This window comes from Meleagris gallopavo, chromosome Z (genome assembly GCF_000146605.3).
Source record: "Meleagris gallopavo isolate NT-WF06-2002-E0010 breed Aviagen turkey brand Nicholas breeding stock chromosome Z, Turkey_5.1, whole genome shotgun sequence".
In the NCBI taxonomy this organism is placed as follows: Eukaryota; Metazoa; Chordata; class Aves; order Galliformes; family Phasianidae; genus Meleagris; species Meleagris gallopavo.
The window spans coordinates 53,105,167-53,118,634 of NC_015041.2; the positions used below are offsets into that span (position 1 = coordinate 53,105,167).

General features: G+C 36.8%; 1 protein-coding gene across 1 annotated transcript in view; it reads right to left on the reverse strand.

Annotated features, from left to right (window-relative positions):
* Window positions 1-5,909: 5,909 nt before the first annotated feature.
* LOC104915259 (adhesion G-protein coupled receptor V1-like) overlaps window positions 5,910-13,468 on the reverse strand; it is a 43,178-nt gene continuing 35,619 nt past the window's right edge. Inside the window, exons 2-5 of the mRNA XM_031557437.1 lie at window positions 10,901-11,040; window positions 8,392-9,001; window positions 7,271-7,486; window positions 5,910-6,157 (exon numbers count right to left, since the gene is read on the reverse strand). Coding sequence (XP_031413297.1) covers window positions 5,910-6,157; window positions 7,271-7,486; window positions 8,392-9,001; window positions 10,901-11,040 — 1,214 coding nt within the window. The remainder of the gene's footprint in view (window positions 6,158-7,270; window positions 7,487-8,391; window positions 9,002-10,900; window positions 11,041-13,468) is intronic.

Below are 13,468 nucleotides of genomic sequence, written 5' to 3' on the forward strand. Positions count from 1 at the left end.
AAATGGTTTGCTAAAAACAAAAGTAAGACTTTTTTTTTAATACAACTTTATAAAATACAGTGTATTTTCACTGGACTGGGAAAAAATACTTTATGACAAAGCCAATCAATTGTAATCCAAACGCTGAAGTCCAATATATCCTTTTTACATACTTCAAGTATGTAGTTACTGACCCAGGTTTCCTCGTCAACTTTCATATCCAGACAAAAATGTTAATATGAATTCTAACTGATTTCTGAATGTTAAAATTACTACTAAACAAATATCAACTTTTGTAAAGAGCAGAAACTGCTCAGCCTGGAGAAGGCTCAGTGGGAATCTCACAAGTCTCTATAAATTCCTGAGGAGGGGGTGCACAGAAGGTGCAGCCAGTCTCTTTTCACTGTGTTCAGTGCCAGGACCAGAGGCAATCGGCACAAACTGGTGCACAGGAGATTCCTTCTGACCATGAGGCACCATTTCTGTTCTGTGCATGTAGTGGAGCAGTGGCACAGACTGCCCAGTGAGGCTGCGATATCTCCTCCTTGGAGATTTCCAAAAGCTGCCTGGACATGGGTCTGGGCACCCTGCTCTAGATGTCCCTGCTGGAGCAGAGTTGGGGTCTGATGGTCTCCTGACATCTCTGCAACCTTAACCATTCTGTGATTCTCTAAATGCTTGCAAGAGTTTAAAATTCAAATTAATTGATGCCTTGCATGTGATTACTCTCTGGCTGCTGGCATTCTTTGAACAGTGAAACAATGACTGTAAGCTGTTATCAACAGAAGGCACAAAGATGGAAACCAATGTTAAACTGAGCATGGTCAACATTAAAGACTCACCTTCACGACCAATAACTGATCTTGAGGCTGTATGAAAGCTTATAATTCCTGCTACATTATCATTTGCTAGAATAATCACTGTGACAGTGTCAAAACTGGGCAGAATTCGACTCCCTCCTTCAGTATGAATAAGGCTGACTTTGATGCTTTCATTATCCTCTGGCTCCGAATCATCTAAAATGGTCAGCACAACCATCTTTTTTGTTTCACCTATACAGAGAAGAACTCACATAAACATACAGATGCACACAGAAATCACCTTGGAAATAGATAATGATCTCATTTTGAAAGGAAAGATTCATGAGGAAAAAAAAAAACAAACAACACAGAAGTGTATGAATCATTGTTATGATCCGCCACACTAATCACAGAACTGGACTGAGCCAGCTCATAAACCGTTGACAATCATCCTTACTTATCTTGCTAGACATTTACTGAGTGACATTATGCAGCTTCATTCAACTATTTTTGAACAGTCACTTTAGATCAATAAAATTATCACATTTTATAATCATACTATATAGAAATTAACAACATAGGAATTATTTTTTTATGTCTAGAATTCTTTATTTGCATTACATATTTTCTGAACTGAAAGTTTAACTTGGAAGAGAGGAATGTTATTTTTTTTTAAAGCCATTCTTTTTAAATTAGCAAGTGCCTAAGCTCTCTGATAAACCATATGCATAAGTGCATACACTTTATTTAAATATATTTACTGTGCCAGGGAATGCATTAAAATGGGCTGTCATTATGTTAGTTCCTTGCTTTTGAGACTATCAAAGAATAATAATATGAGTAGGAAACACTATCAATCTTCTAATCTTCGTATGTCCAAAAAATTTACAATACAATCCTGTTATGCAGTGCACATGCAGAAGCCTGTGTTTTATAGTTATGAGACTATCAATTTACAAAGTACACATTTGTTCTGCTACATTGTCTTTCAAAATAGTTATAAAACAGTTTTGATTAAACCATTAACAACTAATGTAATTATAAGCCAGCCTCAGAATCGTGGCCAGCAGAAAAAGAGAAACCATCTTTTACATTTAGATGATTTATCAAGCTAGCTAGCACACTGTAATCCTTACCACGCTCCTACAAATTGTTCTCAAAATACCTGTCTCATCAGTACAGGCTTTGAAAATATAAAATACACCACTAAATGCATCACACTGGATGATACATAAGCAAAGTCTGCCGGTGATTTGTTTGTCCTGTTCATAAAATTTTTAAGTATGTTGCTACATAATACAATGAATATGATCTCAGAATTTAAACTAGACAACATGAAAAATTAGCAGCATTCTGACTGAAGGCTTACAAAAAAACTAGGTCTGATTCTCATTCCCATTATTCTTGCTGCTTGCAACTCTCTTCAGCATTATTATTCCTTATGTGATGTAAAGGAAATCTTTAGAAAGCAGCACACTGCAATACCTCTTTAACAAAACACATAGATCCTTATGGTTTTCATTTTTTTTTTCAGTACCACTGTGTGTGTTTTGCAAGATAATCCTGTAAAGTAATGCACAAGCATTCTCTTTTGCACACATATCCTGCACATTCAGGGAGATAAAGCCTAACAATAAGTTGTTACTTGTAAAAACATCCAAAGAATTGTGTACTTGGGTTCTTTTTGCTTTTTGTTAGTCTTATAAAAGACAAACCAATGCAAAACCTTGCCTCACCTTCAGCAAACACCAGAGTCTCACCAACACCTGTAAAATCCACGTTTGGGGTAGCAGTTCCACCAGTTACATGCCATTGCACTGTCACCTGTCCCAAGCTGCCTTCTGTTCTGTGTATCATTAGCTGCACACTGGCTTGAGGACGTTCCTCTACTTCAACATACAGGCCCTTCTCTGATGCATTGGGACTTACACTGTAGATCTTAAATACTCCAAATGCATCTCCATTCATCATTATGATAACTGTGGAAGTATTTGGCTGTCCTATAGTTGGTTGATTTTTTAAGCTTGCTGAAATGTTAATTAGTTCAACTTTCAAAAGGGTTATGGTGAATTTCTCATCCAGTTCTGGCAGATCATCAGGCAGTATGGTAACTGTGAGATTTGCAAATTCTTCCCCTTCCTCCATTATGGCCCATTGTCTTGTAACAGGTTGAAAATCGCTGCCAGCATTGGCTTGTGTGCTAAATAGAGTGAATGCACTAGTAAAGTTTTTCTTGTAGGTCCAGAATCCTGAAGTGTTACTTAAAGGGCTGATCTCCGATGTCAGCCAAAGGCAGAGAGGAATCCCAGAGGCATTGGAAAATGTAAAGGCTGAACAGGCTTGTTCTTTTAGGCACTGAGTTGCGCAGACATACACTGGGTCACTTGTTGCTGATACATTCACTCTTGTCTTGGATGGTTGGTCAGGAATTCCTTGTACAGGAGACTCATAATAGGCCAGGATATCCTGACCTTGCTCAACAGCAAGAGCTACAATGTCAGTCTCAGACGTGCTGTAGAAAATCTGCAGCTGACCAAATCTTCCTTCACTAAAAGATATTATAATAAAGAAAGTCCTGTTAGTTGACAAAGTTTGTCTAATGCTCAGTTTCTGGGTTAAGAATACAAGTAAAAAAAAAAGAGAAAAAAATGACTGGCCATTTCTGAATTGATGAAAAATTCCAAGTAATGGATTAAAATGCATTTCCTTTGAAGCTAGTACCAAAATGACTGAGGGGTTTTTGTTTGTTTGTTTGCTTTGTGGATGGCAGGCTTGATTGTTTATAGCCTGTGTAATACTCTGTTAAGAATGCATAATAGTAAACATTTTTTTCTAAGAATTAGCTCTATCTTCTTAGGACTTGCTAGTTCTCTTCACTGGTAATGAAGAAAAAGCCAGTGCTGTCTAGCCTGGTCATCTTCCCTTTAAGATCATAGAATCAGAATCATAGAATGGTCTGGGTTGAAAAGGACCACGATTATTGGGTTTCAACCCCCCTGCTATGTGCTGTCGCCAACCACCAGACCAGGCTGCCCAGAGCCACATCCAGCCTGGCCTTGAATGCCTCCAGGGATGGGGCATCCACAACCTCCTTGGGCAACCTGTTCCAGTGTGACAGCACTTTTTGTGTGAAAAACTTCCTCCTAATATTTAACCTAAACCTCCCTTCTTAGTTTAAAACCATTCCCCCTTGTCCTATCACTATCTATTCATGTAAACAGATCACATACATGAATCTTGTTTTCCTTTTCTTTTTTATTTCAGTTCTGCAACTGTTTGCTTATTTTGTCCTTCAGTTCAAATGATAGGAGCAGATATTGAGCAGGCCTAAATAATCTGATGATTAAATGGATAAAAAGAATCTTTACATACCTTCTGTACAGAAAGTTTATGTTGTACATTTCAATGTATATTACATTTACATAATTTATGTACATTCATAGTAAGCAGACATCTATTTCAGAAACAATGTATATGAAATGAAAATGCGTTGAGCTGGCAGATCAGAGAACTGATGCAAATATTGAAAATGAAATTTGACATCACAGTAAAGATAAAAGTTAAGAGATATATAATTTTAAGTAAAGGAAGCATTGTACAAACCTTCGTCTGACTGTTATGTTTGCGAGCAAATTTCTCTCTAGTGGCTCCTGGATTTGATATAAGGATTGATGGAAGAAAACTGTGCCGTAAGGATTATCATTGGCAGGTATCGTAATCTTTGCCATGCCATCTACCCCAATAGCACCACCATTGGAGGCCTGAGTTAATACTACAAGGACAATCTCAAGAAGAAAAAAAAAAAAAAGAGAAACAATTAATGCAGCTAAACAATTTGTAGTATTTCTAACAGTAATCATAGGCTGAGTATAAAAGGAGCATCCTATATTTCCCTGCCAGAACATTTAATGTTTTCCACTACAGCTATTTCTACAACAATTAAAAACTCAATTAATGTTCAAGAAAGATGTAACTGCTTGACTTACTTCGTCTACTTCTGGAACATCATCAGCCAGGATTTCCAACAGCAGCATCTGAAAAGTTTCTCCAGGGGCAAAAGTAATATTGCCTGTAGCAAACCGTAGGTCAGCATGAGCAAGATGTCCATCAATGGTAGCAATCCAGTGAACAGTCACATTACCAAGGGTCCCAGCATTGCGGATTACTGGCAGATCTATGGATACTGATCCAAATTCAGGCTCCTCCACAGTGAATTCAGTGATCTGAAAAACTAAAATCCAGCACAGAGGTCATTAGTCAAAATGAATCATTTGAAGTTAAAGTATCATTCTTATTTATATATAGTGTTATTTCACTTGATTATGAAGGCAAATCACTGTTAATCAAGTTTATAACAAAAACTGAACTTTCAGTATTAATATTTTTATTTACTGAGAAAATTAGCATGCAAATTAAGCCCTCATTTCTCTTCCCAAAAGTTCATTCCATCACACCCTTTGTTCAACACAAGCCATGAGACATTTCTAATCTCTTCAAAGACACTCTGGATATGATTTCCAGTGTGGAAATTTTTAGCATGACAGCCTGCTTTCACAGAATTACAGAATGGCCCAGGTTGGAAGGGACCTCAAGGATCACAAATCTCCAACCCTTCTGCCACAGGAACGGCCACCAACCTCCCCATTTAATACTAGACCAGGCTGACCAGGTCTCCATCCAATCTGGACTTGGACATCTCCAGGGATGGGGCATCCACAGCCTCTGTGGGCAGCCTGTTCCAGCACCTCAACACTTTCATAGTAAAGAAAACTTTGTTTAAATACTTAGTAAAATAAAGAGACTAAACTATTTAAACAGATATTGGCATGTAGACTTTGGGTTAAATATATTGCAGAAATTCAGTACTTAGAATAAATAAAAAGGTGCTTTGTTTGTTTAAGTAATTTAAAATCTACCCATCACCTCTGAAAGACTTTAAAATCCATTTTCTGTTCACTTAGGAAAAAAAAATCAATATATGAACTGACTGTTCATTTCATCTTGCAATATTAAAGCACCATTACACCTTTGTCATATGTTTCATTATAAGTTTATTCTACTTTGTCCTTTACTATCTTCAACCAGACCTCCTCTTTATCTTTACAGAATCACAAATCTGTAGTAAAAATGTTAACAGAAGAGAAAAATCAGGTAAGACTCACCAAAAGATCCAAATGGGTCATCAGAAGCCTCAATAATTATAATTGCCCTAGTCAAAGATCCAAGTAGGGCTCCACCTGTTGTTTGATTCAGCAGCTGAACATAAAAGGACTCCTCAACTTCAGGATTGATATCATTAATTATATAAATTGGCACAGCTTTACTAGTTTCTCCTTCTAGTAAGACAACATCTGATGAGGCTACACTGTAGTCCTCACCTAGATTTGTAGATCAAACAAAAAAACAAAAATAATAAAAACACAGAAGAATATTAACATATGATGTCTTATAATGGAACATATCCTTTTTTTCTAATCTTCAAAGCCAGGGAACATAATCTTTTTCATTTCCTGATACTTTCTAGATATCTAAATGGATTAGACTAAAACTCATCTTGGCCAAAACAGAGTATAAACTGTGAGACCAAAAGGCAATTACAAAAAGTCCATTATTCTCTTCCAGTGAGAATATCGCACTACTGAGTTACTTTTGTCTTTGATTTCTGATAGCTGTCTGGCATTCCAGGACATAAAGTAAACAGAACTACCTTTGTCAAAGTAGATTTTACTGAAGGGAACAGTGTGTATACAGATCTCATTTTAGGCAGACTTTCCTATAAGAATGCCTGATTAACAACTAAGATATAATAGATAATGGCTCCCCTTCAGAAAATAATTGGAAATATATTGATATACTATTAGCCTGGAGCACAGCTGTAATGCAGTAGGTTTGATCATTTAGGAGAGACTTGAGCCTGTAGTTCATCAGGTTGCTGCTTCATGTAGCTTTTTCTACTTCAGCAACCAACTGCAAAACATCATCTCTTATCTTTAGAAGTAAAAGGCTTCTTCAGTTTTGATTAGGTTTTATCTGTTTCACAGCTGAGCCTCCAGCTCTCAATTCCCTTCCAATAAACTCATATGAGCCATGCATGATTAAATAGAAATGCAGGATTAGAAAGTACATACAAATACCATTATTGAATTTTTACTAAAAAAACTTTTTTACTATTATTATTATTATTTTTTTTTTCCAATTTGAAGATGCAAGCAGCCACTGGGGAAATGAATAGCCACTTCCTTTTCTTATTTCTCTTGCTAGATTCTTCAGTGATAATGACTCAGAGCTTTTTTAAATGTGATGTATGGTCACACAGGGCTTGGATTCCTGTCTCCTGAGCACAGTTAGTAAACACCACATTTCATTTTTTTTCTACTTGTTTCATTTCACTGCATTTGTTACACACTTGTTTGCTTTGGTTAGTAAAAGCATACAGAATGTCCCGTTTGCTTTAACACATAATATGTATTTCTGCTTTTCTGATTTCTTACCTGCTGTCGCAGTTATTGGCATAGCTTTAAATTTCACAGAAACATCTGCAAAAATTCCCCCAGTTCTGGTCACATTAATGATTGGTCCAACATAATTTTCAGCAACTCGCACAGTTGAAGCTGAAAGCTGAAGTGTTCCAAAAGCATCATCATTGGCATTGATAATTACATGAGCTATTGTCTCACTCGCTGATCCAAGACGAGGAGAATTTACAACTGAAATGTGAGAAAACAACTTAGTGAGAACAAGTCTGAAATGTCTTCTATATGTTGCTATAAAGTGCATAGGCATGTGAGCCACTACTACCTTTAACAAAGCAATCATTTTACATTTTGACAAAATAAAATGAAGATACTTTTAAGTATTTATATTATATTATGGTAGAAAATCCATTTTTTAAAGAACTTATTAATCTACCTTGCTGTGACATAAAGATGAGGTGAGCTATTATCAAAATTATTTATTTGTCTATAGGACAATAGAATTTTGAAATATAAGCAACCTGTCAGTTCCCAGCAGAATTACTGGTAAAGCTTCCCTTAAAATTATTATTAATCTCGGGTAGGATGTGGGTGAAGGGGAAGCAACGAGGCATGTCAGGGAAGCTCTTAGGTATAAATCAGGCTGTAATGATCAGAATTTATCAGAATAAAGGATCAAACAAACATCTATGCACTAATGAAAAACAGTATGCATCTGTGATTCTATACCACCTAAATTTCAAAAGGCTGTTCTGGCTTTCATCAAGCAGAACTAAAATTTCCTAATATATGCTTTAGAGAAACATCATCAAGTGAATGATTATTAGAGAATAAAACCAATACAGTAAGACATTTAGCCTAGAATGCCTTGCCTAAGGCAAATGCAGAAGGGATAAAAAAAATCCTTATTAACCCCTGACAAAATATACTGATAAAGGAAATATATGCTGTCAGTTGACACAGAATTATCATGCTGAATATTACATACTCTAACGTATACTACTCATAGAATTCTTAACTATACTGAGTTAGGTAGAGGTAAAAATTCATTGTAATTTCAATTACTGCATTTTATCCCACAAAGCTTAAGCATTATCCTGCATACTTAAGTATTTGGTTTACGTATGTAAGATACTTACTTGGCCGATCCTGCACTTTTTCAATCAAAAAAGTATTGTTTAGCTCCACAAAAACAGATTCTGACCTCTCAGGATCATCATCATCTAAAATAGGTAAAGATATTGTGGCCTCTCTTTCATTGGCAGCAAAGACTGTATAGCCAGTAATGGGTATATAATCTTCTCCTTGTATTGCTCTAACAACATTAGGTGGAAGAAAGGATGTCTTTTCATCATCACCTAGAGTTCTGTATGTTACCATTACTTTACCAAGGAGACCACCAAGCCTTACTATTGTCAAGGAGATATTTTTTGTTTCTTCCTCAACTTTTATTGGTCTGTTTTTCTCAGAAAAGATGAACAGTCCATATGGATCATCATTAGCTAAAACTGTTAATGTTGCATTAGTATGATTTCCAAGGCGACCACTGGAAACGTTGATGATCAAAACTGAAAACATCTTATCCAGTTCAGGAACGTCATCAGGAGAAACCTGTACTGTGATGTTTGCTCTCACTTGGCCAACATCAAATGTTATGTTTCCATACGTAGAGATCAGATCTTCAGTAATATCACAGTCTATGATCCAGTGCAGAGTCACTTCAGACAGGGCCCCATGAGTTCTCACAATCTAAGTGGAAAATACAAAGATTTATGTATTTTTGGTGCAATAAGAAAGAAAAGATGGAATAGAGCAAAGTCATGGAACTACAGAATATTCTGAGTTGGAAGGGACGCACAATGGTCATCAAGTCCAACTCCTGGCTCCACACAGGACCACTCTACTTTCAAATCCTCTGTCTGAGTGTGTTATCGAAACACCCTGTGCAGCCTGTTCCATGCCCACTGCCCTCTGGTGCAGACCCTTTCCGTGACACAGCTCCATGCCATTCCCTCGGGTCCTGTCACTGTCACGCAGAACAGAGCTCAGCGCTGTCCCTCTGCTCCCTGTGAGGAGATGCCAGAAGGGCTCTCCTTGGCCCCTCTTCTCTGTGCTGAGCACACCCAGGGACCACCGCCGCTCCTCACACACCTTGTCCTCCAGAACCTTCCCCATCTTTGTAGCCCCTCTTTGGATGCTCAGTAATATCTTTATGCCCTTCTTACACTATGGCAGTCAACCTGCATTCAGTGCTGGAGGTGAGGCCGCAAAGCACAGAGCAGAAGGCACAGCCCCTCTGTCACCCAGCGCCAGTGCTGGGGATGCAGCACACAAGCGCACAGCTGGCCCTTTGGGCTCCAGGGCATTAATGCTGCCTCACATTCAATTTTGTGTCTGCCAGAATCCACAGTTCCCCTTTTGTGGGAAAATTAGTGGGGTCTTCTTTCTTGTCTTTCTTGAAGACTGGGACAGCATTTGCTAACCTCTAGTAAACTGGGACTCTCCAGATTTCTAAGACTGTTGAAAAATAATTGGGAAAAGTCCCATAATGACATCAGGCAGCTCTTCAAGTAGCCTGGGATGAATTTCATCAGACACCATAGACTTATATGTATCCAAATTGAGCATCAAATCCCACCTAAATTTAGATTTGGCGAGGAGCTGATCATTACCAAAGGCGCAGTTCCATAACTCAGGGCTCCAGAGGGAGCCCATAATGAGTGTTTCCATGTTATTTATGCCCTCATTTTTGAGGTGACTATCCTCATCAAATAAAGGAACAATATTTTGCTGTTAAAATACTTTTGAAAGCCTCTTTTATTGTCCCTCACAGTATTGGCTGGCTTTAACTCTAATTGATCTTTGGTTACACAAACTCTCTCTCTGCAATGGGAAACATCATCTTTGCAGTCCTCCTAAGTAACCAAACCTTGCTTCCAGTGGCCATACACTTTCTTTTTCTACCTAAATCTCAAGAAGAAGATCCCTGCTCTGCCAAACTGGCCTTCTGCCCAACTTTTTTGATTTCTGATATTTTGGAATTGCCTGCTTCTGTGCACTTCAGAGGTGATGCTTAAAAACTGACCAGCGTTGATGGACTCTAATGCATGCAAAAGCAATATCTCAGGGGACCTTACCAATTAGTTCCCTGAGTAGCCCAAAGTCTGCTCTCCCCATATCCAGGGCTGAAGTTTTACTGGCAATTTTCTGCCTAGCATAACAGATTTTAAACCTGACAGCTTCATAGTAACTGTGGCCAAGACATTTGATGGCCAGTTCATCCACAACACCTTCTCTGCAAACTGCATTAATCGAGCTTCTCCATTATGTACACCACCAAATCACTGACACAGAGAATTGGCAATAATGTTTTTAAAAAACAATGTAATCATCATTATCTCAGCTTTGCTGTATTTGGTGTGCCTCAGCATTTCATTTAAAATATTCATATCTTAAACCCATAGATATAATTATTACATCATTTTAACTTGAAGATGAGAGATACACCAAAGAAAGTTATGAAGTGACAAAACAGATGCGCATGCTAAAGCTAGGTTAAAAACTTGTAGGCCAAGGGTAAACAAAACACTGTGTAAAAACAGAATAAAACAGGACTGCACAGCAGTATGAGACCCAGAACTTTCTAACCTGCAGCACAATATTGCTATCTCCATCTTCAGGCTCAGTTCCATTCACCGAGAGTGACTCAGCACTGAACTCAAACACGCCATGAGCATCATCAGAAGCTTCAATAGTCACAATGATGTGTGATGCAACCCCCAAGCTGGCTGTAAGTACAAGTTCCAAAATGAGTTATTTTTTTTCTAGCATCATTTCTTTCATGAAAGAGATCATCTGAGAAACTTTTTATAAAAAGTGCATATCTGCACTTAAGCCATTTTATTTTTTTTTAATAAATACAGAATAATGATAATAACTATCCAATCAGATAAAGAACTGACTTGTAATAACACAGTCCTGGCAACTCTTCTGAGGAAAAATGTACCACAGCAATATAATAAATAAAGCTATGTTAAGGGAGGAACAGAAGGAAAATTCATCATTTAATTAATAAATATCAATCAAAATTTAGGGTGGCGGTGAGTTAAACAATGAAACACAGTGTTAACAGTGTAGACTAGATAAAAGCAAGTGCTATCATAAAAGCAGATGGAATTAAAATAAAGAAGAATAAATAAATCCAGGAAGTCTTACTATTACAATTATCATCTTGGCTAAAATAACTTGCTACTTAAAAAGAGTCTGGCACTTGAGAAAACAATCTCTGGAAACAGAGATGAGGAAACAGAACATCCCTGGAGCTCCAAAAAGTTGTTAAACCACTGACTAGTTACAAGCTGAACTCCTTTGAATTTACAAATAAATCAGAATATCAGACTGTCTCTGACTTTATAGTACGGTGAAGTATACTGTATAATGGGGACTAAAAGACATCTTTCAGGTCAGTAGGGCTTAAATCAAAGGCATGTATAATTAGAATTTTCCCTCAATTTTCAGGCTTTCTGCATATAGGTTTTTTTTTTTTTTTTGTATTTTTTCCCTGTTTGTCATGATATAGTTAGAAACTTAAAGAAACTGACAAAAAAAATAATCAAAGCATTCCTTTAAAAAAAACCTAACAAGGCTTATTTTTCTTGAAGAGTGTTTTTGACATATAGAGACTCAAAGTGAAATAAAACAATTATCAAAGCATGTAGTCAGGTGATTCTTAGATTACCCACCAAATGTGTCTTTGCTGTTTGTTCTCAAGAAAATTTGATGATTGTCAGCAAAAATAATTTTGCAGCCTATACTTGCTGATTAACAATACTGTGTTTTACAACAGTTTAGTTTTGAAGATAGAGAAGCTGTTACTTTCTGTGTTACACTCAGTATTGACTGCTATTGAAAGTAAGCCTGCCTTAACAAGGCAAAGAACATCTTGACAGAATTCTATCATACACCTAAATGAATCATCTGAAGCTACAAATAAGGTAATACTATTATAAGCTACGTCAGTGGAATAACTTATGAGGGGCGTTACAGTTAGCAATAAAGAAATTAAGGTTAATCCAAAATGCTTACCATGTTGATAGACAGTTTGAAGGAAGAAATCCATGTTCCCATCACCACTACCACTGCCATCATTTCTAAAGAGCTCAGCAACTTTTAGATGACAGACACACACATATATACACATATATACATTTATAAATACAGAGTAAGCAGAGAGTAATTTAAATAATTCAGGACAACAAGAAAAAAAAAAAGAGAAAAGCATTCTAGGAAGGCATGAACAACAGTTACGAAAGTGTACAGTATTTCTGATTAAAATTTCTTAATTTATGACATTGGGCATAGCACTGGGAGGTCAGAAGGGAAGAAAACACCTATTTTTTGTCTTTCTTTTCATTTTCATATCCACTTTTTGTATTTTCCCTTTCTCACTCCTGAGGTTTGCCATAGAGAAATGTAAATTTGAAATAATGCAAGTAAAACTCTCCAGACCCTTCATTCTAATATCTCACAAAGTGAGAACATGTCAGAAAATTGGGAAGATCTGCAGAAAGCTTAACAAATGGAGACTTTACCCTGAACTTTGTGCTTGCAGTGCACTTTGCAGGCAAAAAAGAGAGTTCATTTTAGGGAGGGTATCTACCTACTGGATTCTTAAATTTAGTTTTAAGTTTTCTGACAAAGCAATTTGAAAAAGAAAGATTTTATTTCTCTTGACAAAAAAACTGTTCAACCAAAAAGATGAAATACATGAAAAGTCTATTAATTTTATCAAAAGAATCAGTAAGACCGCACTATACCATAGACACATATAATCACAGTGGACAGCTGTTTTTAAGGTAGTATGATACAACTTTCTATAAAGTATCACAGATCCACAAAATCCATTAAAAAAATAAAATCAATATATGACTCTCAGTGTTTCCAATAATTTATTTCCACAGAACAAGATATTAAATCTCTAAAAATTTGCTCCAATTGAATAAGCCTCTTTAAGGGATTAGGGAAATTACTGATGCTTGCTGTCCTAGCACCTTAAACCAGTAACTGGAGCATTTTTCTTGGCCTTACAAATAGCTACCTAACAGCTACAACTTGGCTGTTATTCCCAAACCTCTCAACATCCACAACCTAGGACTACTATAACCCAGCTGAACAGGTTATGAGCCAATGTTTTACAATTTATCTGATTAAAAAAAA